Source organism: Dromiciops gliroides, chromosome 5 (assembly GCF_019393635.1).
Source record: "Dromiciops gliroides isolate mDroGli1 chromosome 5, mDroGli1.pri, whole genome shotgun sequence".
In the NCBI taxonomy this organism is placed as follows: Eukaryota; Metazoa; Chordata; class Mammalia; order Microbiotheria; family Microbiotheriidae; genus Dromiciops; species Dromiciops gliroides.
The window spans coordinates 94862022-94887846 of NC_057865.1; the positions used below are offsets into that span (position 1 = coordinate 94862022).

The 25825-nt window shown below is 40.5% G+C and overlaps 1 protein-coding gene across 1 annotated transcript; it reads right to left on the bottom strand.

The window, feature by feature from the left end:
- Positions 1-10123: 10123 nt before the first annotated feature.
- On the bottom strand, positions 10124-23428 carry LOC122728482 (zinc finger protein 786-like). Its single transcript, XM_043967143.1, has 4 exons — positions 23234-23428; positions 18355-18481; positions 15328-15468; positions 10124-12605 (listed from the first exon to the last, which is right to left on the bottom strand). Exons 1-4 carry the CDS (start codon positions 23255-23257, stop codon positions 10489-10491), a joined length of 2409 nt encoding a protein of 802 aa, XP_043823078.1. The 5' UTR covers positions 23258-23428; the 3' UTR covers positions 10124-10488.
- Between the last annotated feature and the right edge of the window lie 2397 nt (positions 23429-25825).

Sequence of the window (25825 nt, forward strand, 5' to 3'; positions counted from 1 at the left end):
GAAGAGTGTGGGGGGGGTCCTCTAAAAACATATAATGCCAATAATGCTCAAGTGCAGAAGATCTGAAGCCCCTGGTGAAAGGGGACAAAGGACAAAAAGACTAAAGAGAGAAAGGTAAATCCAGGAAGGGATTAGACTTGTTTGTAGGGTAAATAATATAATTGACTTGGACAGAAGGCCAACTACTCAACTTGTATTTTGCTTTAATCTTCTACACCAAGGGTAACTGGACTGACAAGGATAGACAGCCAAATTCTGGACTGATTTTCAAAAAAAGAGGCAAAAGTAGCATCTTCACATTCCAGCCTGGTAAGCTTACTTTAACTCCTTACACAATTTTAGAAAGCAGTATTAAAAGGATGTTTAGAAAGGGAAGTGGTGGTTACTAGTTGCTTCTATAGTTTCATCAAGAACAAGTCATGTTTTATTTTTGAGTGGTTTACTAGACAGATAGATGAGGGGAACACTGTACATATGCATCTCAGTGAGACATTCGCCAAAATCTCTCATGATATCTTGGCAGACAAAACGGAAAGAGTGGGTTAAATGACATTACACTTTGGTGGATTTGGAATTAGGGACCAATTGTCGACATGGTGGAAGGTCGACAATGTAATGTCCCAAGATGTGTCTTTAACTCTGTTCCATATATTTTTTTTTCATCTTTTTTTTTTTTTTTTTGTGAGGCAATTGGGGTTAAGTGATTTGCCCAGGATCACACAGCTAGTAAGTGTGTGTTAAGTGTCTGAGGCCGGATTTGAACTCAGGTACTCCTGACTCCAGGGCCGGTGCTCTATCCACTGCGCCACCTAGCTGCCCCCATATATTTTTTTAATCAGTCACTTAGATGAAAGCATAGAAAACACATATTTAACACATTTGCAAATGTCATAAAGCTAGAAGGGACAAATTATGTGTTGTATAACAGAATCAGGATTCAAAAAGATGTCATCAGGCTAGAAGGATGAGTTGAAACTGGGCAGATATAATTGAAAAGAGATAATTAAAAGAAATGTTAGGGGCCACATCCTTAACACCGTCCTCCTGTGAATAACTTGGGCTTTCAAGACTGAAAAATATAGTTACAAAAACCTCTTTAAGAAGAATATAATGGGGCAGCTAGGTGGTGCAGTGGATAAAGCACTGGCCCTGGAATCAGGAGGACCTGAGTTCAAATCTGAACTCAGACACCTGACACTTACTAGCTGTGTGACCCTGGGCAAATTCCTTAACCCTCATTGCCATCCCCCAAAAAAGAATATAACATTAAAAAGTAATAACTCAAAAGTACATGGCTACACCATAATAAAAACTTGTATACATATTGAGGAAAAAGAAAGTTAAAATCAGTGGAATATGATTAATCAGAAAAGAATCAATGGAGAAGAACTGAGCTATTGAGAGAGATCATTGGTTTGGATAGGTAGAGCAGGTAAAGAAAGGCAGAGTATAGCGGTGAATAAATTAGCAAATAAATAATAAATTAAATAAATACCTTAAATAAATAAGATTGTAAGCTCCTCAATGGCAAACATGTCTCATACTTCTTTTTTGTTTGTTTGTTTTTTGTTGTTTTGGTTGGTCAATGAGGGTTAAGTGATGTGCCCAAGGTCACACATCTAGTAAGTGTCAAGGGTCTGAGGCTGGATTTGAACTCAGGTCCTCCTGAATCCAGGGCTAGTGCTTTATCCATTGTGCCATCTAGCTACCTCCTAGCATTGTCTTTTGCTTTAATAGTTGCTAAATAAATATTTGCTGATTGATTCTCATTCCAATCTCCATGAAATATAGCATGGTAATGTGGGAAAAGTAAGGACCAAGATTTAAATTATTTAACTAAGCTCATGTAAGCCACTTAATTTCTTTCTCTCTTTTTCTTTTCTTTTTTTTTTTGTGGGGCAATGAGGGTTAAGTGACTTGCCCAGGGTCACACAGCTAGTAAGTGTGTCAAGTGTTTGAGGCCAGATTTGAACTCAGGTCCTCCTGAATCCAGGGCCAGTGCTTTATTCACCATACAACCTCATTGCCCCATAAGCCACTTAATTTCACTGGGCCTCAGTTTCCTCACCAATAAAATGAGGGTATTGTACTTAATGATAGCTAGGGTCTTTTGTAGCTCTAAATCCTATAGTCTTAGGAAAATTAGCACAAATTTGTTTTTTTCCCCCTCTGTTAACCTAGCTTCAAAAGAGTATTGAATAAGGCAGAAGATATGGGTCAGATAATTCTTTGTTATAAGGGAAGGCTCTCTGGGAGGACAGGGAAGGAATACGGGGGAAATTTAGGCAACATAAAAACAAAAGATATCAAAAAATTTTTGAAAAAAGAAATGGGTTGAGTAAGGATGAATCAATTTGACAAAACATTCAGTAAGCACCTACCATGTGCAGAGTACTGTGACAGATACTGGGGATATGAAGATTTAAAATAGCATAGTCTCTACCCTCAAGGAGTTTATAACATAATGGAGGGAGGGAGAACAAGACATATACATATATAAATATATAAATATACATACACACACATATATATATATATATATAAATTTTGATATGACAGAGGATGCTAAATGCAGTGGTGACAACTGAATTCAACCTTGAAGGAACTTCAAAAGATCATGACACTGATAGTAATAGGGGACACCTTTCAATGAATGGGAAGGGAAGGATGAAAATGGGAGATGAAGACAAGTCTAGTTTGACAGTCATTATATAAAAGGGGGTACTATGTGATAAAAATGGAAGAGTATGTCGGAACCAAAATGTGGAAGGCTTTGAATCAGAACTTTATTTGGATCACACTTTATTTGGTAGGCAGTGGGGAGTCACCATAAGTTTGTTGAATAGAACAGTGCATCAGCAAGATTATTCTGCCAAAGGTGTGAAATGCAGATTAAAGAGATGATAAATCAGAATACAGAAAAACATTTAAGAGGTTGTTATGTTTTATAGGCTAAAATACATATGGGCTTGAACAAGGGTGGCCATGGTACGAATGGACAAAAGTCGATGAATGTGAGAGAAATTGCCAAAGTAGCAGTTGGTAACGAATTCATTCAACAAATAGTTATTATGTGCCTACCATGTACATAACATATGTATATGGGTAGCAAATGAATCCTAAGGAGTAAAGGAGATCTTTGAGGGTGAAAGCAAATGGATAGAACCTTGGAAGACACCTTTGCCTAAGGTATGAGAATATGATGAAAAGCATAAAAGAACCAAGTGCTACAGGGAGGTCAAGGAAGATGAGGGAAGAAAAAAAAGGCCACTGGATTTAATAATTAAGTCACTAGTGACCTTGGGAAGAATACTTTGAGTACCTGCAAGGCATGAGGAGAGTGGAGTAGGAGCTGAGGAAGAGATGATTCGTTCTAGATATCTGACAAAGGAGAGAACACAATGGTTTGAGAGGGCAGAAATGTGAAAAGCTCCTTATTATTGTCATATGGTCCAGACAACACAGAAAATGAATTTAAAGGAGAAAGAGGTCATTGTGGCTTAGATCTTCAAAGGCTTAATGGAAAAGTAAGAAATCTTTAGATCTAATCTTTCATCTAAATACTAAGTGAACATTCTGCCCATACTCTCCATCTTATCTAGAAGGAGGTTAAGAAATACCACGTTAATTAAATGCAAAGAGTCTGAAGCGACTGACAAAATAACTATGAAACCAGGTTGTACTAATAGAAATACAATGTCCAGAATAAAAGAGATAATAGTCCCATTTTACTCAGCAAACAATTGGTCAAACTATATCTAGAGTACTTGTGTTCATATCAGGTAACCTGATGATGAGAACCCTCTCCTGTCCAACCTGCCTACCATTACAAGAGTCAGTGATTTTTTCCCCTCTGAAGTGACAGCAATGGATTGGAGGAACGTTCAGAAGCTTCATTTTTCCTATAATCTACAGGGATTTTTCTCTGTGAATGTTTTTTCTTTCTAAAATTAGGAAGGAAACTTCATTAAACTTCTCTGCATTAAACCTCCCTGTAGACTTGATCCCATAGAAAGTGCTCCTGATGAAGCAACGTGAAAAGGGGCAGAAGTGTGGGCCTGAGTCGGGGCGTGGGGGGGGGTCTAGCTCCAGCTCTGTCACTAATTGACCAAATGACCGTGAGCAAGTCACATCACCCCTTTGGGTGCGTTTTAAAAGGGAGAAGCTGAACTAGATCAAGAGTTCTTAACCTGACATTTGTGACCTTGTTTTTATTTTTAAAATATTTTCATAACTATATTTCAATAAAATTGCTTTCCTTTGTAATTCCATGTATTTTATTTTGTACATTTAAAAACATTACTCTGAGAAGGGGTCCATATTGTTCATCGGACTGCCAAGGGGGTCTGTGACAGACAGAAAAGGTTAAGAACCCCTGGGCTATGTCTAAGGTCCCTTCTAGATATGACATTCTGGATTTGGGGTTTCAGCAGGAACATGCTGGGAGCTTTTGCCATGGAGCAAAATCAATGGTGTTGGTGGACACTTTTGTTGAAGTCAAATCTTTATTTGGGATTTTCTTTCAAGAGTGATATAATGGGGGCAGCTAGGTGGAGCAGTGGATAAAGCACTGGCCCTGGATTCAGGACGACCTGAATTCAAATTCTGCCTCAGACACTTGACACTAGCTGTGTGACCCTGCGCAAGTCACTTAACCCCCATTGCCCCACCAAAAAAAAAAGTGATATAATAGGGGGCAGTTAGGTGGCAAAGTGGATAAAACACCACTGCTTCTCCCTCTTCCCCAGCTCTCCCTCTACCCCCTATCACCCCTCTTTCCCCCCTCTCTTCCCCAGGAAAGGCTTGCGTCCCACAGCGCCCCCTGCCGGCCCTATAAATAACGGGGCGCCTGAGGCCCCTGGGGCCATGGGTATTAAATGATAGGAGAGATTCACGTCCAGGACCAAGAGACTTGGAGGAACAAAGATTCAGGGGGTGAGAATGGGTCTGGCTTGTGAAAGAACCGGGAGCAAACCTGCCAGAAATGCAGGGAAAATGAAAGGGCACATGACTAAAGTAGGTGGGGGCCAATGACATAGAGGTTTTAGACTTTGTCCTTCAGGGCCTGGGAAGCCAGTGAAGGTTTTTAGGTCAGAGAGTGATGCAAGCCAAGCAATATTTTAAAAGACTATTTTGGCAGCAGTGATAGGGGTGGAAGGAGGGCGAGGGTCAGGGAGAACTGGAGACAGATTTTTATTTAAAGAATCCATATGGGATTTTCTTGGCAAAGAAACTGGAGTGGTTTGCCATTTCCTTCTCCAGGTCATTTTACAGATGAGGAAACTGAGGCAAACAGTTAAATGATTTGCTCAGGGTCGCACAGCTAATATCTGAGGCCAGTTTGAACTCAAGAAAATGAGTCTTCCTGATTCCAAGCTTGTCACTCCATCCACTGCCCGGAACACCCAGTTAGAAGAAATTAAGTGGAGATGGTGTGATGAGAGAGGCTGAATAAGAGTAATGTCAGTAGGAATGGAAAGGAACAGATGAGAGAGACAATACAAGGGAAGAATCAGCTGTTACTTGGTGAATAATTGGATGTTAACAGAGGAAGTTAAGGATGGTTGCAAGATGCAGAACCTAGGTGGCCAGGATAATGCTATGAATGGGACTAGAGGAAGAAATGTTTTGAGGGAAAAAGGATGCATTCTAGTTCTTTGGCTCTTTTTACAAGCTTTCTCCATCTCATGAATGTGGTTTTTTCTAATACCTTATTTCTGTTTGATTTTTTTCTTGGGTTCCCTGTACCGTACTTGAGAACAGGTTGTATTCTTTGCTGTGCACTCTGCCTAGTAAACTTCCTTGCACTTGGTTAAAAACACTCACAGAATCATGAGATGTTAGAACTGGAGTAACCTGTGAAATTCTTTTAGTCTAATTACTCTTTTAAGTTTTATAATGCAGCCTCCTACTCAGCAATCCCTTCAGCAACATCAGAGGCTATCTAGCTTATCTCAACACTTCCAGGGAGAGGGAAATCACTAGTTCATAAGGCAGTAGAATCCACGTTTGAACACTGTAAATTCTTCCTTATGTGAAGCTGAAATCCCTTCTAACTTCTACCATTAATCCTACCCAGTCTTTCCTGGACCAATCCTGTAAAGCTAAACAAAATGTCAAGTCCTAACAAGAGAATCCTTAAGCTATATGAAAAGTTATCATGTCCCTCATTTCCCTGCCTCCATGTAAATAGCATTGCCTATTGAAATCCTACTCATCCTTCAAGATCTTGCTACAATTCTACCTCCTTGAAGTTGTTAGCATTGTAGTCAGCAGGAAGTTAGGAACATCAGGGTCAGGAGGTAGAGGTGAAGTTGAGACTGAGTTGTCAGCACTATGACAAGGGACAGCTCCTAGCAGTCTGCTGCTGAGCTGTGTGGTCTCATTATGGGATTATATAGTGGAGCTATGTCAGGACCTAGAAAGGCTGGTGTTTGCCTCTTTGGGGGTTTTGGATTACTAACTCAGTGAAAGTAATATTTAAGTGAATCTCTAGAATGTAAGAAAGATGGAATTATCTGGATTTCCAGAAAGGAAATTACTCTTTTATGGGCATCTCCATGTCTTTTCCTGAGGCACTCACAGGAAAGCAGCTGGATAATTGTGCCTATGAGCTCCTTCTTAGGGTGTCATATGGCAGTATTTATTTTATCCTTATTGAAAGGTACCCGTGTTCCAGTTAGTGCTTTGTTCTTGATGAGAAGGCCTCCCATCTTCTGTAGCAGATTACCTTAACCATCCCCTCTTTTTCCAAAATCTTCCATCTCTCCCTATGAATTGGTTTTCCTTACTGCCTTCACACTTCCCTCATTCTTAAAAAACCTTCACTATACCCTACCATCCCCTCAAGTTCTTGTCCTTCCTTTCTTAGCCAAACTCCTTGAAAAAACTGTCTATGCTAGCTGTCTCCCTTTCCTCTCCTCTCAACTCTTTATAGTCTGGTTTTTTTTTACCTCATCACCTAACTAAAACCTTCCTTTCCAAAGTTATTAGTGACCTTTTACTTCTGAAATTTGATTTTTTTCTCTATCATAATTCTCCCCAACCTGATCCAGACATAGGCTAAATGAATTGGCCAGGAACACACAGGTAATATCTAAGGCTGGATTTGAACTCAGGTCTTCCTAACTACAGGCCCAATGCCCTATCTACTGTGTCACCTATCTTCCTGTATGGGGACCCAACTTTGAGTTTGTATGAATTGGAGTGGATCAGAGAGGAGTGCAACATGTATGACTCATCTCTCCTTTACAATACAAGGTTCTTGGCAGCAGGAAGTGTGTAATTTTTCTTCTTTTTATCCCCAGCACTTATTGAAAATGTCTCACATACTACAGCTCAAGAAATGTTTATCGAATTGAGCTTCTCTCCTACCCTGTACTGAGGTTATGCCATTGGCTCTAACTGGGCTTTGACGTGAGATCCATGATTAACCAAAAGGGAGCAATATTAACAATCCACATTGGAAACACTAAATGGATGAAAAATGCCGATTTCCCAGACTATGATGAAGCCAGTTGGACAGTTCATGACCTAAGTGCAAGAAACAATGTAAGGAATTTCATGAAAGGCAGTCATGTGTTAAGAGAGAGAGAGTTCAGATGGAGAGCATGGATTACTCCACTGGCATCTGCAAAATGGTCTAGAAAAATGCTTCCAGCTCACTGGGTGAATCTTCTGAGAAGGATCAATGAATAAATAATACAAAATAAAGAGGCACAGATGGGTTTAGATCAGCACCAATGGAGAGAATACTCATAGTGATAGGAAAACAAATCATCTAAAGGATTAAAGAAATACATTTTATTTTTTTAAAATCATTTTATTTTTTATGTTGAACACCACATAAGCATTTTCATATATACTGCAAAAGAGAAGAGGACTAATTATACATGAAACTGTAAATCTTTATTACCTAGAATTTGCTTTCCAAGTACATAAAAACTCAACGTATAACTTTCACGGTTGTCCTGCTTGTCCATGATTCCTTCTGGCTTCCCTTCCCTTTTATTCTGTTCTTTTTGGGGGGAAGGGAGGGGCTCTGCCCCAACTCTTCCTCCTTTAACACATACCCAACCCCACCATTGGAAAAAAGACCCCCCCCAAATCATATGCATAGTCAAGCAAAACAAAAGTCATACATTAGCCATGTCCAAAAACATATGCCTCATTCTGTACCTTGAGTTTATCACCTTTCTGCCAGGAAGTTGTAGCATGCTTCTTGTCCTCTGATCTTATGGTGGGTCATTTCATCTAGGAGAGATCTTAAGTCTTTCAAAGTTATTTTTTAGATTTAGAGTTAGAAGATAGTCCAAACTAGATAAAATGTCTTTCCTCAGTTTATAACCTTCATTGACTGTTCTGTCTCACATTACTTATTATTTTCCTTTACTTCTAGCATGATCTTCACTTTTATTTAACAGCCTAATTTTTTTAATCTTTTTTTTAAATAACCATTCTTTCCTTCAGTGCTGTGCTCTCATATCTGCTTTCTAATACCAAATTTCCCTTGGCTCCCCATCCCACTTTTAAGTGCAGAAGAGTCTAATCTTTGCTTTTTATTACAAATGACAAAAACACTTCCACAAGAACTGATAAACTAACTTAGATCCTGGAGATTTATAAATAATAAAACATCTTGGATTATTTCTCCTCCCAGATAAATTTAGGAAAACCTAAATCTGACTCACTTCTATGATATTTTAATTGGTTTGCCTACTAGTAACCATCATCTTTAACATGAACATGTTTATCATAAAACAGGGATGTGAATGGGATTCATCTAAGTCCAATAGCTCACTGTGTCAATAAAAAGGTCACTGTAACCAGAGAGAGTTGACGCAACCTTAAGCAAAGACTATGTACCTGTGCACTTCTCATCCTGTTCGTTCGGCTTGGTCCAACAACTTGAATATGTGCCAGGTATACCATTTCCCTCTTGGCTGTAAGTTCATGACTTCCCACAAGATTGGCTTAGTGGACATGACAACTTGTGGTAGAAATAGCTGCTATCAATAACTGCCATTGTTCTTGTGGTCCCTTCTTTACCACCTCTTATTTGAGAAGTCTCTTTGAGCATACACCTTCCATACCTTTCCTAGTGGCCCCATAGCCACTGCAGCATGATCCACCTAAGGAAAAACGTTTCAACCATCTGACAGTTCTCAAACATACCTGCTCCACACCCTTGGGGGATTCAGAAATTATCTGTTCACTGACAGACTACTTGATTATTGTCTATAGCATCCATACAGCTAAGCCCCAACTCATAGAGTGGATTCCCTGAGAGATGACAACCTCTCAAAGTACCCTGGGTCCACCCACCTAAAGATATAGCTCATCATTCAGTCAACAAACATTTATATAGTGCTTACTATGAGCTGAAAATATGAAGAAAAGCAAAAATAGTCTGTCTTCAAGAAGTTCACATTTTAACAGGGGCAACAACATGCAATCAACTATGAAAACAAGATATATAGGGAATATATTAGATGTAGTCTTAGAGGGAAACCACTAGCATTAAGGTGCATTGAAAAAGCTTCTTGCAGAAAGTAGGATTTTAGCTGAGACTTGGAGGAAGCCAGGGGAGCCAGAGAAGATGAGGAAGAGCCTTCTAAGCAAAAGGAGGACAGTCGGTGAGCATGCATGGAGTTGAGAGGTAAAGTGTCTCATGGGAGGAAAAGCAAGGAGGCCAAATATCACTATATAATAGCTTAAGTGGGAGTAAAGTATAAGAAGGCTGGAAAAGCAGGAGGGAGCCAGTAGTGCACTGGATAATCCTGGACCTTTGGGCATTATATAGGAGCCTTGTTCCAATAATTATCCATTCTCTTTCATCTGTAGTTTCTGCCTTTTCACTGGCTCTTTAATATCTCCTTATAAACTATTCTCAAGTGTCTCCTTTCTTGAAGAAATATTTCTTCAATGCTGAAGGGTTTATGTAAAGATAGGCACACTAATACACTATTGGTGTATTATGAAATGGTACAACCACTTTGGAAATCAATTTGCAATTATGCAAATAAAATGACTGAAACAGCCATACCCTTTGAACTAGAGATTCCATTACTGAGCTTATACCCCAAGGAAGCCACTGATGAGAAAAAAAGAACAAAAACTCCTATACTCCAAAATATTTATAGCAGTACTTTTTGTAATAGCTAAGTTGGAAACAAAGCAGATGCCTATCAAATTGTGGTACATAAATGTAATGGAGTATCACTGTGCTATAAGATTTGGAATAATGCAAATGAAGGGACTAAAATGTCCACATCTTTTGACCCCAAGATTCCATTACTGGGCTTATATCCCAAGAGAGTCATTGATAAGAAGTCCTCTTATACACCAAAATATTTATAGCAATACTCTAACAGCTGAGAGCAGAAGCAACTCACAACAGATATCTTTGATAAGCACAGAAAGCAGGAAACAGAACAGATAAATGGCAATCACCTCCATCACTTCAGCCACAATTCTGCCACATCTCTCTCAACTCCAATCAGCCTCCATTAATGCAAACATATGGAAACGCTTGCGAGTACTTTCAGCTTCACTTGGGACATCACAGGACTTACCCTTGGTGTGTACTCTGAAGTGAGTGGCAAGTTTAGATTTATAAATGAAGCCTTTGCCACACTCTCCACAAGAGAATGGCCTCTCAGGCTTGTGAATGCGCTGATGCCTAATGAGATGTCCCTTTTGTCGGAAACTCTTGTCACATTCGGGGCAATGGAAAGCTCTCTCCCCTGTGTGAAGGCCCTGATGGCTAAGCAGCTGCCCTTTCAGGCGGAAGCTCTTATCACATTTCACGCACTGGAAGGGCTTCTCCCCTGTGTGTGTTCGAATGTGTTCAATGAGTTTAGACTGTTTTGTGAAGCCTTTACCACAATCACAGGAAAATGGCCTCTCCCTACTGTGTAAGCGCAGGTGGGCCTTCATATCAGCCTTCACACGGTAACTCTTATCACACTCAGGGCACTGGAACGGTCTCTCCCCTGTGTGTAGGCGGTGGTGGCTGAGCAACTGCCCTTTCAGGCGGAAGCTCTTACCACACTCCTGACACCAGAAAGGCTTTTCCCCACTGTGCACTCTCCTGTGTTCAGTGAGCTTCGATTGCCTGGTAAAGCTCTTGCCACACTCACTACAAGAGAATGGCTTTTCTCCCCTGTGTATGCACTGGTGGGCCTTCAAGATACCCTTGAGACGAAAGCTCTTGTCACATTCAGGGCACTGGAATGGCTTCTCCCCACTATGGAGCCTGAGATGCTCAGTGAGTTTACTCTGGTGGGTGAAGTCCTTGTCACACTCACTGCAGGAGAATGACCTCTCCCTACTGTGTGCACGCTGATGAGCCTTCATGTCACCCTTCAGATGGAAGGTCTTCTCACAGTGAGGACACACAAAGGGCACCTGGCCTGTGTGTAGGCGCTGGTGCCTCAGCAGCTGCCCCTTTTGGCGGAAGCTCTTGCCACATTCCCGACACTGGAATGGCTTTTCCCCACTGTGTACTCTAATGTGTTCTGTGAGCTTACACTGCTTGGTGAAACCCTTGCCACATTTCCTGCAAGAAAATGGCCTCTCCCCAGTGTGCACTCGCTGGTGCACCTTCAGCATCCCCTTCAGCCGAAAACTCTTCTCACACTCAAGACACTGGAATGGCTTCTCTCCTGTATGTACTCTGAAGTGGTTGGTGAGCTTAGACTTTACTAGGAAGCCCTTGCCACACTCACTGCAAGAGAATGGCCTGTCCCTCCTGTGTGCGCGCTGGTGAGCCTTCATGTCACCTTTCATGTGGAAGCTCTTGTTACACTCAGGACACTGGAATGGCCTCTCCCCACTGTGTACTCTCCTGTGGCTGGTGAGTTTAGACTTCTCAGCAAAGCCCTTCCCACATTCTTCACAAGAGAAGGGCCTCTCCCTGTGGTGGCAACGACGCTGATGGGCCCTCATGTTGCTCTTCTGGCGGAAGCTCTTCTCACACTCGGGACAATGGAATGGTCTTTCTCCACTGTGCACAAGTTGGTGGTTGATCAAACTCCTCTTATGGCGATATGTCTTTTCACACTCCAGACACCGGAAGGGCCTCTTCTCTGTGTGCACAAGTAAGTGTCTGAGCAAGTACTGCTTCAGACGAAAACTCTTGTTGCACTTACGGCACTGGAAGCACCTCTGCTCCCAACAGAGCTTAGGTTGCCAATGGAGATTGGATGGCCTCCTGCTTTTCCTCCTACTCCTCGAGTATTTCTGTGACTGTGTCCTCACATGCAGTCTTTGGTGTTTTACCCAGTGGGTCTTTGAAAAGAGTCTTTTTCCACAGACAGAGCAGGGGTAGAACACTCTCTGCCCTGGCGCCATTTGCTGGCAATCAAAGGGATTCTGTGGCTGGTGACCTGGACTTTTCTCATAGAAAGATGATTCCAGGGTGCTATGCCCTTCTGGAATTAGATGCCCTGTGTTTTTGCTGCACAAGTTTCTTGAGGAAGCTTCTTGGTCAGATATAACAGAAATCTCTCCCATTGTGCCTTGTAAGGGCTCACAAGAACTCTGAATTTGTAGGCTACTTAAAAAGCCTTCCACTTCTTTTGGATGCAGAGATCTCTGGTGTCCTGGAATTAAAAACAAAGATCAAAAAATACTTCTATCAATCTATCAACAATCATTTACCAAGGCCCCATGATGGGCCAGGTACTATGCTGGGGATACAAAGACAAAAATGAAACAGTGCCTGCCCTCAAAGAGATTATATTTTAACAGAAGAAAACATCTGTACACATGATAGGGGTGCATGAAGAGCTGAGGACCTTTTGTGCGAGCCTGGATCATTTCTGGGTGTGGTAAAAATTATTTGCGATAAAATTATTATTGCAGTTTTTAGCTGACTCATTTGGGAGGAGCCACACCTGGCCTACCCTGGAGTTACTGAGGTCAGAAGGAGAACTCTCCATAGGCAGTTTTTGAAGGACCTCCCCTTTTGGAGGAGGAAAGATTGAACGCTCCCTGAAGGGAAGTGGAGGGTTCTTCTGGAACGCTAGGTTCTTCCAGAACTTTCTCTCTCTCTGGTGTCTGCTGTCCTAGTGGCAAGAACAACTGTAGACTGTCCAGGTTTTGGTGAGTTAATTACGGAAAACCCTAAATTCCTTTGAACTAGCTTAACTGGAAACAATCTGGGGATTGCATAGGTTAAGTTAAGAGTTAAGAGTATTTATCTGTATTTTTTTTCCTATTTCCTTATCTTTGATTTTTATTAGTTTTACCTTTGTTGTTTAATTAATTCCCAAATAATAAAATCTGATCCTTTTGTGAATTAAAGCTTAAAGGCTCCTTTCTTATTGGCCTGGGAAAAATATCTTAAAAGGGCAGTTCAGAGGGGAGGATGAACCTAAAAGGTTCCTCATTATTTCCGGGACCCCAATATTAAGGTGAGTCACCCAAATAATGCTCCGTATATCAAATTTTGGCCCTCCCATGGGCCATATGGAGTATGGCTCATCACTAAAGAACTCTGCACTTTAAGATAAAGAAGCAATAATTCCTATTTATCTAAAACCATCAGCAAGCATTATCTGTAATGGGGATAAGCTAAAAGTCTTTCCAATACAATCAGGGGTGAAGCAAGGATGCCCATTATCATCTCTATTATTTAATACTGTATTAGAAATGTTAGCTATAGCAATAAGAGAAAAGAAATAAAAGGAATTAGAATAGGTAACAAGGAAACAAAACTATCACTCTTTGCAGATGATATGATGTTATATTTAGAAAATTCTAGAGAATCAACTAAAAAGCTACTTGTAATTATTAACAATTTTAGCAAAGTTGCAGGATACAAAATAAACCCACATAAATCATAAGCATTTCTATCTATTACCAATAAAGTCCAGCAACAACAGAAAGAGAAATTCCATTTAAAATAACTGTGGCCGGGGGCAGCTAGGTGGCGCAGTGGATAAAGCACCAGCCCTGGATTCAGGAGGACCTGAGTTCAAATCCGAATGCAGACACTTGACACTTACTAGCTGTGTGACCCTGGGCAAGTCACTTAACCCCCATTGCCCCCCCCCCCCAAAAAAAAACCAAAAAAAAAACCCGTGGCCAATATAAAATACTTGGGAGTCTACCTGCCAAGATAAATGACCAGAACTAGAAAATACTTTTCACAGAAATAAAGTCAGATCTTAACAATTGGAAAAATATTAATTGTTCATGGGTAGGCCGAGCCAATATAATAAAAACGACAATCCTACCTAAGCTAATTAATTTATTTAGTGCTATACCAATCAAACTATCAAAAATATTTTATACAGCTAGAAAAATAGTAACAAAATTCATTTGGAAAAACAAAAGTTCAAGGATATCATGAGTCTTATCCTGTTTCCTCTCTTGAATGGGTGACAGTGAACTCTCTTTCTGGGACTTACTATGGGAGTATCTACTTCTTCCCATGCCCCTCAACTTAGAAGGTGGTTGTTTCCCCAAGGCAATGAGTACAGGTGTTACCTAAATGAACCAAAATTTATGCCTTGGAGCCTTGGTTGGTTCTTCTTTCCTTGTTTGTTTGTTTTTTGGCCAGGCAATGAGGGTTAGGTGACTTGCCACACAGCTAGTAAGTGTCAAGTATCTGAGGCTGGATTTGAACTCAGGTCCTCCTGAATCCAGGGCCAGGCTTTATCCACTGTGCTACCTAGCTGCCCCTGGTTCTTCTTTCCTTAAGCATAGGTGATTAAATAGCAATCCTGAGATGGGCATTTGCAGCCTTGAAGGGAAAGAGGTTGAAAGTCCCTGAATTCTTTTACTGAAGGATGTTCTATGCAAAAACTCCCCACCCCCCACCCCCCCAGTAGCTACAACTCTTCTGACCACAGACAGGAAGATAAGACTGGCTTGGCTTGTCAGAAGATATGGAATCTTTTTTGTCTTAAGCATTTTGGGTGGAGTGGGTCGGAGAGGGCAGTATAGGATGGAACATGGGATACACAAAGAGCTGTCCTACCCTTGATTGACAGTATACACTGAATATTTTCTAGCCCCATGTTAGGGGGAGATGGGGAGACCCTACACTTGAGCAAAACCTAAGCTTTAAGTAACTTTTACCAGGGTTCTGAGATTAAGGAGTAAAGAGCTAGAGATGATGGGAAAAAAACCTGACCATTCTGTTTAAAGGAGGCTCCCCTGAGGACTGAATCCAGTCTATACATAAGCCCAGTGCAACCAGATACCATTTCCTAGCTCAGGTTTTAACCCAAAAGAAAAGGAATACTCAAGGCACAGAACTAGGAAAATCTAACCACATCATCTCAAGTTTCATGGTACTGGTTCCTTACTACTTACCCCCAAACAGCTGTTCTTCAGGGCTCAAGTCATTGCAATTGATGGCAGTTTTTGTTTCCTGTGAATCCGTTAGATTTCTGATGAAAGGTTCCTCCCCCCTTTCAATCAAAGTTATCAAATCTGGTTTGGAATTTGAATAGTCTGTACAGAGAAGTCAAAGAGAGGCAGTTTAGTTTCTTTGGTATAGAATTTGAAGATATGTTCAGTAGTTCATAAAGCTCCTTCATTTCATTAGAGGGACAAGGCATGGAAATAAATGTAGAAAAAAAGAGCAGGCTTGGGAATACCTTGAAAAGAAATAAAATAGTCTACATGACTGAACAATGATACCTCAACTTAGTTAGGCTTTATATCCATTTTTTAAAAGAGATTTTAACCACACCTCAGAAAGTGCTATATTAAAGACCTCTTTTCTAAAATATATTGGGAACTAAATCAAATTTATAAGAATCCAAGTCATTCCCCAATTGAGAAATGGTCAAAGGATATGAACAGGCAGTTTTCTGATGAAGAAATCAAAGCTATCTATTCCCATATGAAAAATCTCTAATGATTAGAGAGATGCAAATTAAAACAACTCTGAGGTACCACCTGACACCTATCAGATTGGCTAATATGACAAAAAAGGAAAATAATAAATGTTGGAGAAGCTGTGGAAAAATTGGAACACTAATGCCTTGTTGGTGGAGTTGTGAACTGATCCAACCATTCTGGAGAGCAATTTGGAATTATGCCCAAAGGGCTATAAAGCTGTGCAAACCCTTTGACCTAGCAATACCACTATTGGGTCTTTTCCCCAAAGAGATCATAAAAAAGGGAAAAGGCCCCACATGTACAAAAATATTTATAGCTGCTCTTTTTGTGGTGGCAAGGATTTGGAAACTGAGGGACTGCCCATCAGTTGGGGAATCGTTGAACAAGTTGTGGTATATGAATGTAATAGAATACTATTGTGCTATAAGAAACGATGAGCAGGAAGAGTTCAGAGAAACCTGGAAGGACTTGTACGAACTGATGATGAGTGAGATGAGAAGAACCAGAAGAACATTGTACACAGTATCATCAACATTATGTGTTGATCAACTGTGATAGACTTGATTCTTCTCAGCAATACAACGGTACAAGATAGTTCCAAAGGACTCTCCAAATCCAGAAGAAAAAAAAAAGAACTGTGGAATATGGATGCAGATTGAACCATACTATTTCTTTTGTTTTGGGTGCTGTTGTTTTTCTTTTTTGAGGTTTTTCCTTTTTGCTCTGATTCTTCTCTTATAACATGACTAATACAGAAATATGTTTAATGTTATTGTACATATATAACCTATATCAGATTACTTGCTGTCTTGGGGAGGCGGGGAGAGAGGGGAGGGAGGGGAAAAAATTTGAAACTAGAAATCTTATAAAAACAAATGTTGAAAACTATCTCTATATGTAACTGGAAATAATAAAATACTTTCATAATTAAAAAAAGAAAGTGCTATATTGTTTAATAAATTTAATTATAATTGTCTTTGTTTTCAGAATTATATAAATAACCTTTGAGTTACCTAGAGACAGCATAGAATGTTTTTGAAAATGAGAGCTACAAATAAGTATTTTAAGAGAATGCAAAACATCTGGCTCTCACTAAAATATTCTCTACAACATTTCTGATGACAAAAGCATCACTGAGTTCAATAGGCTTGACTGTGAATCCTTGACTGGCTAATGAGACAGTTCAAGTTAAAAGTAAATAAGATGAATAGGGCGATGGGGTAGTATCCTGGGGCTAGAAACATAGATTGACAAGTTATTGCTGACTTTCATGAGAGCAGTTTCAAAACAGAATTTGGTTTCTAGCCAACTAAGAAGGGAACACGGGCCATTCTGACTTCCAACTCAGTAGATTCTCTGTGTCCAGCACCACCCTCTGATGTTTGATACTTAATCCACTGGAACTCAGGAGCAGTGAGGTGACTAAGAATAGCATGAAGATGAGAGTATTAACTCCTTATTCCACAGAGGTGAACCTTTTTTTGGGTGGGTGGGTGCAAAATCTTGGCAGGCTCCTGCCAAATACACTAGCCTAATTTCTCTCTAAAAAGGCAAGGAATTTGTCCTCAAGGTATAACTGGTTTTAACTTAGGGTTCTAACAGTTAAGGCAACATGTCTGGTCATTCAAGGCATAAAGGCCAAGTGCGCTAGGAGTTGGTACTGTTAAGACTTGGAAGACTCCTTCCTCATCAGTGTGAGTCTACAGGCTCTTCTGCATACCACAGCTAGCAAACCAGGTGAGAAGGGCTGTACCCACTGGAACTACTGTAACATCCTTTCTGTGCTAAGTAAATCTTTTCTGAAATGTTATTTAGTTTACAAGTATATTATTTTGTTACACTTCTGAGCCTGATCCACCATAACACTTTAAGTCAGGCCTGCCAAGAATAAAGAACTTTGATTTAACTGAACAAACTGTAACCTCAATGGACTTACAGACCCCCACTGAAAGAAATAGTGATAGAAGGTTTAACAGGCTCTGGCAACAATAGAAGATACTGTATTAATATGTGATCTGAACTAATTTAGAACATCATAACCATCTCAGCATATATAATGAATAAAATTTCCAACTTTTAGACATTGTCAACCTTGCATTATCATTGAATCTAATTTTCTTTTTTCTTTCTTTCTTTTTTTTTTTTCAGGGCAATAAGGGTTAAGTGACTTGCCCAGGGTCACACAGCTAGTAAGTGTCAAGTGTCTGTAGCCGGATTTGAACTCAGGACCTCCTGAATCCAGGGCCGGTGTTTTATCCACTGTGCCACCTAGCTACCCCTGAATCTAATTTTCTTAAATTATGATATAGGTTTAAGTATTTATTTATCAAAGCTTTAAAAAGTAGGTTAGTGTAAAACCATCTTTCTGGGATGGATTTTTGAGCACTATCATCACGTAACACACAAAAAGCTCCTCTTTGGCCTCAATAAATCTTCTAAGATCTGATTCCATTAAAGACACATATGAAGTTTTAATTTACATAAACATCTTACCAAGGAAGATAAGTGCTTCATAGCTGGCTTTCATCACATGCTTATAGAGCTCTTTCTGCCACTCAACAAGTGTTCTCCATTCTTGTTCTGAGAAATACATGGCTACATCATCAAATGTAATGGGTACCTGAAATCACAAGTGAAAAACACACTCACATTAGTTTCAGTGACATTTTACCCCTTATTATCTTCACTACCAGTTTTCAAAAGACATGCCCAAATATCTTTTTTTTTTCCAGACAATATTGCAAAGGACTTTTAGGACTTAACAATTCCCATCAAAACATGACATCCCCAAATTCACAATTAACTTTATTTTATTTTATTATGAACTTAACAATTCCAATCAATCAGGAAGAGGACTGTATCTAAAACTGTGAAATTCTGTTACTTCTATTATATAATTTTGAAAAAATGCATATTACACCTAACACATTAGTAACAAAACTGGATTTGAACTAAGGTCTTACCAATTTCAAGCCCAGTTTTCACTGAACTCTCTAGCTGCGGAGAATAATAGACTATGAGTAACTATTAACCTGGTCTTCCATCTATACAAAGTCATTTTTAAAATTCAATTTTATTTTCAGTTCCAAATTCTCTCCTTATCCACACCCCTTCTCCCCTACCCATTGAGAAAACAAGAAAAACAAAGACCATTACAAATAACATCTTTATGAAATCTTGAGAGAGGACTGACGTCATCCTTGATGAGGATATTATTAGGAACAAATAGGTTTTCTCAAGGGATATTCAACAATGGACTACATTTTTACCATCTCATCATTAATAAAGATGTTGAGGATATTAAGATTCCACTGAGGGGCAGCTAGGTGGTACAGTGGATAGAGCACCAGCTCTGGAGTCAGGAGGACCTGAGTTCAAATCCGGCCTCAGACACTTAATAATTACTAGCTGTGTGACCCTAGGCAAGTCACTTAACCCCAATTGCCTCACCAAAAAAAAAAAAAAAGATTCCACTGAGCTTATCATTTGTTGATTATGAAAAAGCATTTGATTGGATAGAATAAAACACCTCTTTACAAACCCTTTTACAGGAAAGTGTCACTAATAAACACATGAAGATTATTCAGGATTCCTTGGAATATGTAATGACAGAAATAACCCTGTTCAATGACCCTCTGATAACAAACGAGAGACATAAAACAAGGAGATGAATGCTGACCAAAGATAAATGCTGCTGTGAAGAGATGCAGCATAGAGTCCCTTTGAAGGAGGGATCGCCTATGGATGGTGAAGTCCTCTAGAAGCTCTCCTTTGTAGATGACATTATGCTGACTGCACCAAGCCCCAGGCCATTACCAAGTCTCTTGGAAGAGACTATACTCACTCAAAGGAGTGTGGCTTCTCTATTCACACAGGAAAGACTATGTCTGTTGGCCAGGTTTCAACATGTATTTGGATATAGAGCTTGTCAGGGGCGGGAGGGGGTAGGAAGAGGGACATATTGTGTGTGTGTGTGTGTGTGTGTGTGTGTGTGTGTGTGTGTGTGTGTGTGTGTGTGTGTGTGTGTGTATACACACACAGATAGATGGGTAATGATCTGGGCTCAGAGTCGAAAAGGAGGGAGAAAGTGGATAGGATGACTTTTTTTTTTTGGTGAGGCAACTGGGGTTGTGACTTGCCCAGGGTCACGCACGATAGGATTACTTTTGAAAAATAACAAAGCCTCTTTGTTATCTGGGGTCAGTGTAAACTGACCTTTTTAATATCAGGAAAAAGTCTGGAAAGCATCTAGTATGTTGGGTGTATCATTCTGGCAAACTTTTGGAAAATCATGGAAAAGAGTTACACAGGATGGGGAGAGAGTGAACTCCTGAAACAGTAAAATAAGAAATTTTTATTTAAGGCTTCAAATAATAAACCTCTCAAATATACTGATAGACCTTTAATATATCTAACATTTATAGAGTTAGTTTTAAAATTTGCAAAGTACTTGATATCACCCTTGAGATTCCCAGTCACCCTGTGAGTTAGTTGTTATTATTAACTCTATTTTAAAGTTGAAGAAATTGAGCTTGAGAAGTTAAGTGACTCAGTCATGGTTATATAACCAGTAAGTTACTGAGGCAGAATTTGAACTTGTCTTTTTTTTTTTTTTGGTGAGGCAATTGGGGTTAAGTGACTTGCCCAGGGTCACACAGCTAGTAAGTGTCAAGGGTGAGGCCAGATTTGAACTCAGGTCCTCCTGAATCCAGGGCTGGTGCTTTATCCACTGTGCCACCTAGCTGCCCCTGAACTGAAGTCTTCTTGATTCCCTTCATCCACTACACCAGAGATGTCAAATTTGAAGCCTGCAAAATTTCCCAGTGAGGCCCAAGCTAGGTTAAGCTGTAATTGGGAAATATTTAACAAAATTTAAAAACAAAACAAAAACCCAACAGCAAAGACTTCATAAGTTACCTGGGAAACCTTAGGAATGAGAACTGATAATAGTGGCTCAGCATGAGGGAAGTGGCAGAAGAGTTCCTATACACTGCAGAGTTCCTAAGAGGAAGCTAGAGAAGCAACAAGGAATAGGGTCATGTTGTGGAGAAAATCCAGATCTTGTTCTTCTCAGGTATTATGCGTATTGTGAAAGTTGTAGGTTCTGAAAAAAGGTGTGCCCTTCAAAAGCAGTGGGTTCCTTGACTTTTTTTTTTTAAGTGAGGCAATTGGGGTTAAGTGACTTGCCCAGGGTCACACAGCTAGTAAGTGTTAAGTGTCTGAGGCCAGATTTGAACTCAGGTCCTCCTGACTCCAGGGCCGATGCTCTATCCACTGTGCCACCTAGCTGCCCCTCCTTAAGTTTTTATCAACAACACTGATTTCTTTCCCTGTTCAGAAGAGGCCTGAAGCCCAAGGTGATACAATAGACTAGAGCAAATGTATATGTCTCTAAGGAAGTGGGAGGTTCATCAAAGCAGGGTATGACTCAACTCTAAAGCAAAACTGAGTTCTTTCCTGGTTTTGGACAGCCTCAATCTTAGAAGACCACATAGCATCCTGGGGAGAATGTTTACCAGGGAAAGAAGGAAAGTTATCACAAAGCAAGTCCTGTGGAAAAGGAGTCAGCTATCCCCATCACTTGTGAACCGTCACCTACAGGACAGATAAGCCCACCTAGTAGAAAGAGCAAGGCATTCAGAGGAACAGATGGCAGGCAAGTCAAATTACTACCATCCCCATCAGCCCCTCCTCTCCAATTCCCAGGGTGTAGGACCCTGAACCCAGTAGCCTTGGGAATAGCAATGCCTCCCATACCACCATCAGTTCACAAAGACATCATCTCAGGAAATTGTGGCCTGATAGCCACTTAGGTAGGTGCTACAGCTCTCCCTTTTCAGCAGCCACACTTAATTAAAAGTTCTTACCCCCAAAGTCCTTGATACCATCCAATGGTTCAACAGCAGAAATAAATGATTTCACCAGAAGAAATAATATTAAAGATGCATGACCATATATGCTTTGCTGTTGCATCTTAAGGACCACTAGACCTGCCGGTGATGTGCTGCTGAAACCACTTCTGTGTATTGGTTTCCCCTATTAGAATATGAGCACCTTGAAAACAGGGACTGTCTGGCTTTTCTATTTGTATCCCCACCACTTAGCACAGTACTCTCTGCACACAGTAAGCACTGAATGTTTTTTTATTTTAGTATTTAACTATTCATTCCCCCCACCAGGGCAATGAGGGTTAAGTGACTTGCCCAAGGTCACACAGCTGGTAACTGTCAAGTGTCTGAGGCCGCACCTGAACTCAGAGCCGATGCTTTATCCACTGTATCACCCAGCTGCCCCCTGAATGCTCTTTTACTCACTGACTCATCTGGACTCATCATAGACACTCAGGTGTCTTCAGTGAGGTTTTCTGTTGGGTTAAAACAAAGCCTGTTCTGTTTTGCTAACCCCGAGCTCCAGCACGGGAGCTGAAAGGCCTTTTCTTTTTGTTGTGGAGATCACAACATGAACCAGTTTTATGTTCCAAAGGGAAACTAATAAGACAAACTGTCATTTCCAAAAGAAACCTTGGGTGGGGTCATTGGCCACAGTATGATTACTGAGAATTTCCAAAAGTTGAAACCTGTCCATGTAAAAACAGAGTTTTAGCTTTGTGATACCGGTTTACAAGCATATAATGATGTTTTCAAATCATTTCCATCTGGCTTACTTCCTTTTCGCGTAAAAGAAGTATTCACTTTTCTTCCTTAATCTTAAAATGTAAGCACCAAAGATTAAAATTGTGTACATAATTCACAAAACAGCGTTAGTAGTTTTTGTCAGAATTCGTTTATTTCATCTGCTTGCTTCTTTGATTAATGTCTCTTTTCACTATCAATCATATCATCAACATTATTATTGTTGTTGCTATTTTAGCCAAGGCTTTTCATACACTCAAAGAGAAGGAGTTAAAAACAATGGACTTGTAGTCAGAAGACCTCGGGTTCGAGTGCTGGCTCAGCCACAAGCTGTGCGACCTTGGCCAAATGACTCGCTCAGCCTCCCAGGCGGACAAACCTTTAGAAACCTCCCTCCCAGGACTGTCCGCGAGGGTGAATTCGGCCTGTCGTGATAATCGGGATGATCGCCCCCGAAGTAGCCCAGCTTCTGGGTCTCCGTCGCCTGAGCCTCTGCAGCTCCCTCGGCCAAGACCAGAGTCTCGGGGCTCTAGGCCTCTTCTCCTCCGACCCACTCCCCGGGCCGGGCACTGCCTCGGGCGCCACTTCCGTTCTCCAGGAAGCTAGCGGGCCGGGATCTTTATCCCCCCCCCCCCCCCGCCAAGTCCTGGCACTTTCCCCATCCCTGAGCCCCCGGGGAGCCGCCCGGAGTGACCAGCGGCCCCGCGGCCGTCCCTGCGCGACGGTGGAAAATCTCTCACCGGCGCAGGAGCCGCCTCGGCCATGACCCTTCGTCTCCTTCCCAGGCGCCCCGGGACGGCCCTTCCCCTGCGGCTGCGTTCTCAGGCCTCCAGCCGCCGTTCCGTTTGTCCGTCCGTCCGGCTCCGCATTCGAGAGCTCCCTCTCCCTCGCCCCGGTGACTGTAGTCAGGGAAACTCGTGATGCATCCTGGGACTCCAGATTCCGGCTCAACAGCGGAAGCGGACTCTTCCTACAGGCGCGTCACACAGCACCGCCTCTGGGCGGGAAGAGTAAATGCATATGTTTAGTTGAAGAGCTTCAACCTTGCCTGGAGCCGTTTTTAGAGGGGGCTGGAGTCAGTAGAATTAGACAGGGTTGAACAATCCAGCAATTCCTTCAAGTCAGGAATTATTATTTTGTTGACAGTCTAGATTTAAATGATGGAGAAAATGCTAATAATACAGATTAAACTTGTGTTCTGCCTTTGTAGAGCCGAATGGTAAACATTTATCAGAGCATCTCTGATTTACAATGTGAGAAATAATGATTAATAATCAATATCTTTGGGGACCCAGAGATCTCCCCTTCTTAGTTCTCCCTCCTCCTGCACACAAAAGCAAGCTCTCCCTGAGAGATTCTATCATTTTATCTAGGTCAAACCCACCCCAACCCCAAGCTTACAAAAGGAGCCTTAGATGGAGACAGATTCTTTGGTCTAGATAGCCCAAGGTCTTTACTGATGAGATTTAATCACATCTATAATCAAGCTATTTTGCTTTGACCAGCTTTGGGGTGGGGCGTGTCTTGCATTCCTTTCTCTGTCATCCTTGGACTTCATTTTAATATAATTCCCCCCCCCCTTTAAATGTCAACCAATTAGATTTGAATAATGCTAACCAATTAGATTTGTTCGCTGTGTGATGGACCTCCTACTGTGGAAGGGTATATGAACAGAGACCCGACCAGGAGGAGGGGGTCTTTGGTCTAAAAGAGATAGCCACGGGAGCAGCTAGGTGGCACAGTGGATAGAGCACCGGCCCTGGAGTAAGGAGTACCTGAGTTCAAATCAGATAGTGGTCAGTCTTCTCATCTACCAAGATGAAGTTAGAGAACTCTTTCAAACTAACTAGAGTGTTCTTTCTCATCTCCATCTTTCATAATCTTTTCTTTCAAGACTCAGGATCTCTCAAGGATAAAGTGTTCTCTGCCTCACATTTTCCTAGGGTCCTTTGTCTGGATTTCTTTTGCCTCTATTATCTATCACATTTATCCTCATCTTCTATTATACTTCTCCGTATGTGCAGCATATCCTTCCTAATATAATGTAAGCCATTTGAGAGACATATATCATTTTAATTGAATTGAAAATGTTATTGAAATAGCTTTTTAATCTTTGTAATTAAATGAATATCTTGTAATGAAGATGCAGTTTTATTTGTTTCTTATTAAAATATTTTGAGTTTCTGAATTAAGAACATTTTCTACAATTTCTTCCCTTTTTATGCAGGTAAAAATTTAGATTCAAATACTGGGAACTAGTTAAAAAGGTACAACCTTTGAAAAAGATTTGAAATCTTTCCTGGATCTTAGCAAACCATCAATTACTACTTAAGCAAGAGGAGTTGTATTATTATAGTTTAATGGTATGACATATGATTACAGATTCCTTTACCATAAGATCCAACTTAAGAGGGTTATCTTGTATAAGAAATTTCTTCTTTAACCATGGAAAAGGTCTGAGTTTACTTGGTTTGGGTTCAATGTTGTTTATTTCTCCCAAATCACTGTTTGTAGTCCTTCCCTAATGGACAACTGAACAAAGGACATAAATAGTTGGGTTTTTTAAAAAATAAACTATCAGTAACAACCTGAAAAAATGTTAAAAATCACTAATAATCAAAGAAATGCAACCTATGGGATTACTTTACAACAAGCAAGCTAGTCTTACTCTGTCGGTGGGTTGTGAATTGTTTTTACTTGTTTTAAATTGGAAAACAATTTAGAATCATACAAGGAAATAACTAAATTGTTCATATTATTTAAATGACTCATGGAAATAACTGGAGGATATATTTAAAGTGTAACTGTTCAAGAAAATCTGGGATATATGGTTACCACAGGTATAAGATAGTTCCTTTTACCCTATAAGAATTTATTATCTATTTGGCAAGACAGGAAATATGGACTCTTAAAAGGGGAAACAAGTCATGGGGGACTAATATCTTTGTTAAATACCTAATTTAAATAAGAAACATGAAGCCTGAGATCAGGAAGAGAGATATGATACATACTTAATGACCTATAATGTGAAAAAGAGATATAATAGTGGCATGACATGTTCTGGGGGGCGGAGTTCATTATTGACAGGAGGCAGGTCACAGAAGACCAGTTCATAGAGTGATATTAGATATGGTCATTTAAGGAGGAATAGGATTGAAATGGACAGAGAGAAATAGAGAGGATATTCTAGACATAGGGAATGGCCTGAGCAATGATACTGAGGCCAAGGCAAGAAAGCCCAGAGCTGTGAAGAATCTGTGCTGTACAAAGTATGGAACATGGAGGGACAAAACAAACAGTAAGGCCACAGGGAGGCTGCCAGATTGTGGAAG

Coding starts and splice junctions, on each gene's coding strand:
- LOC122728482 (XM_043967143.1), bottom strand. CDS start 23,257: ATGGCCGAGGCGGCTCCTGCGCCG. Junction 18,482..23,233: donor CCGAGGCGGCTCCTGCGCCG/GTGAGAGATTTT, acceptor TTGTGATTTCAG/GTACCCATTACATTTGATGA. Junction 15,469..18,354: donor TGAAGCACTTATCTTCCTTG/GTAAGATGTTTA, acceptor TTCTCTGTACAG/ACTATTCAAATTCCAAACCA.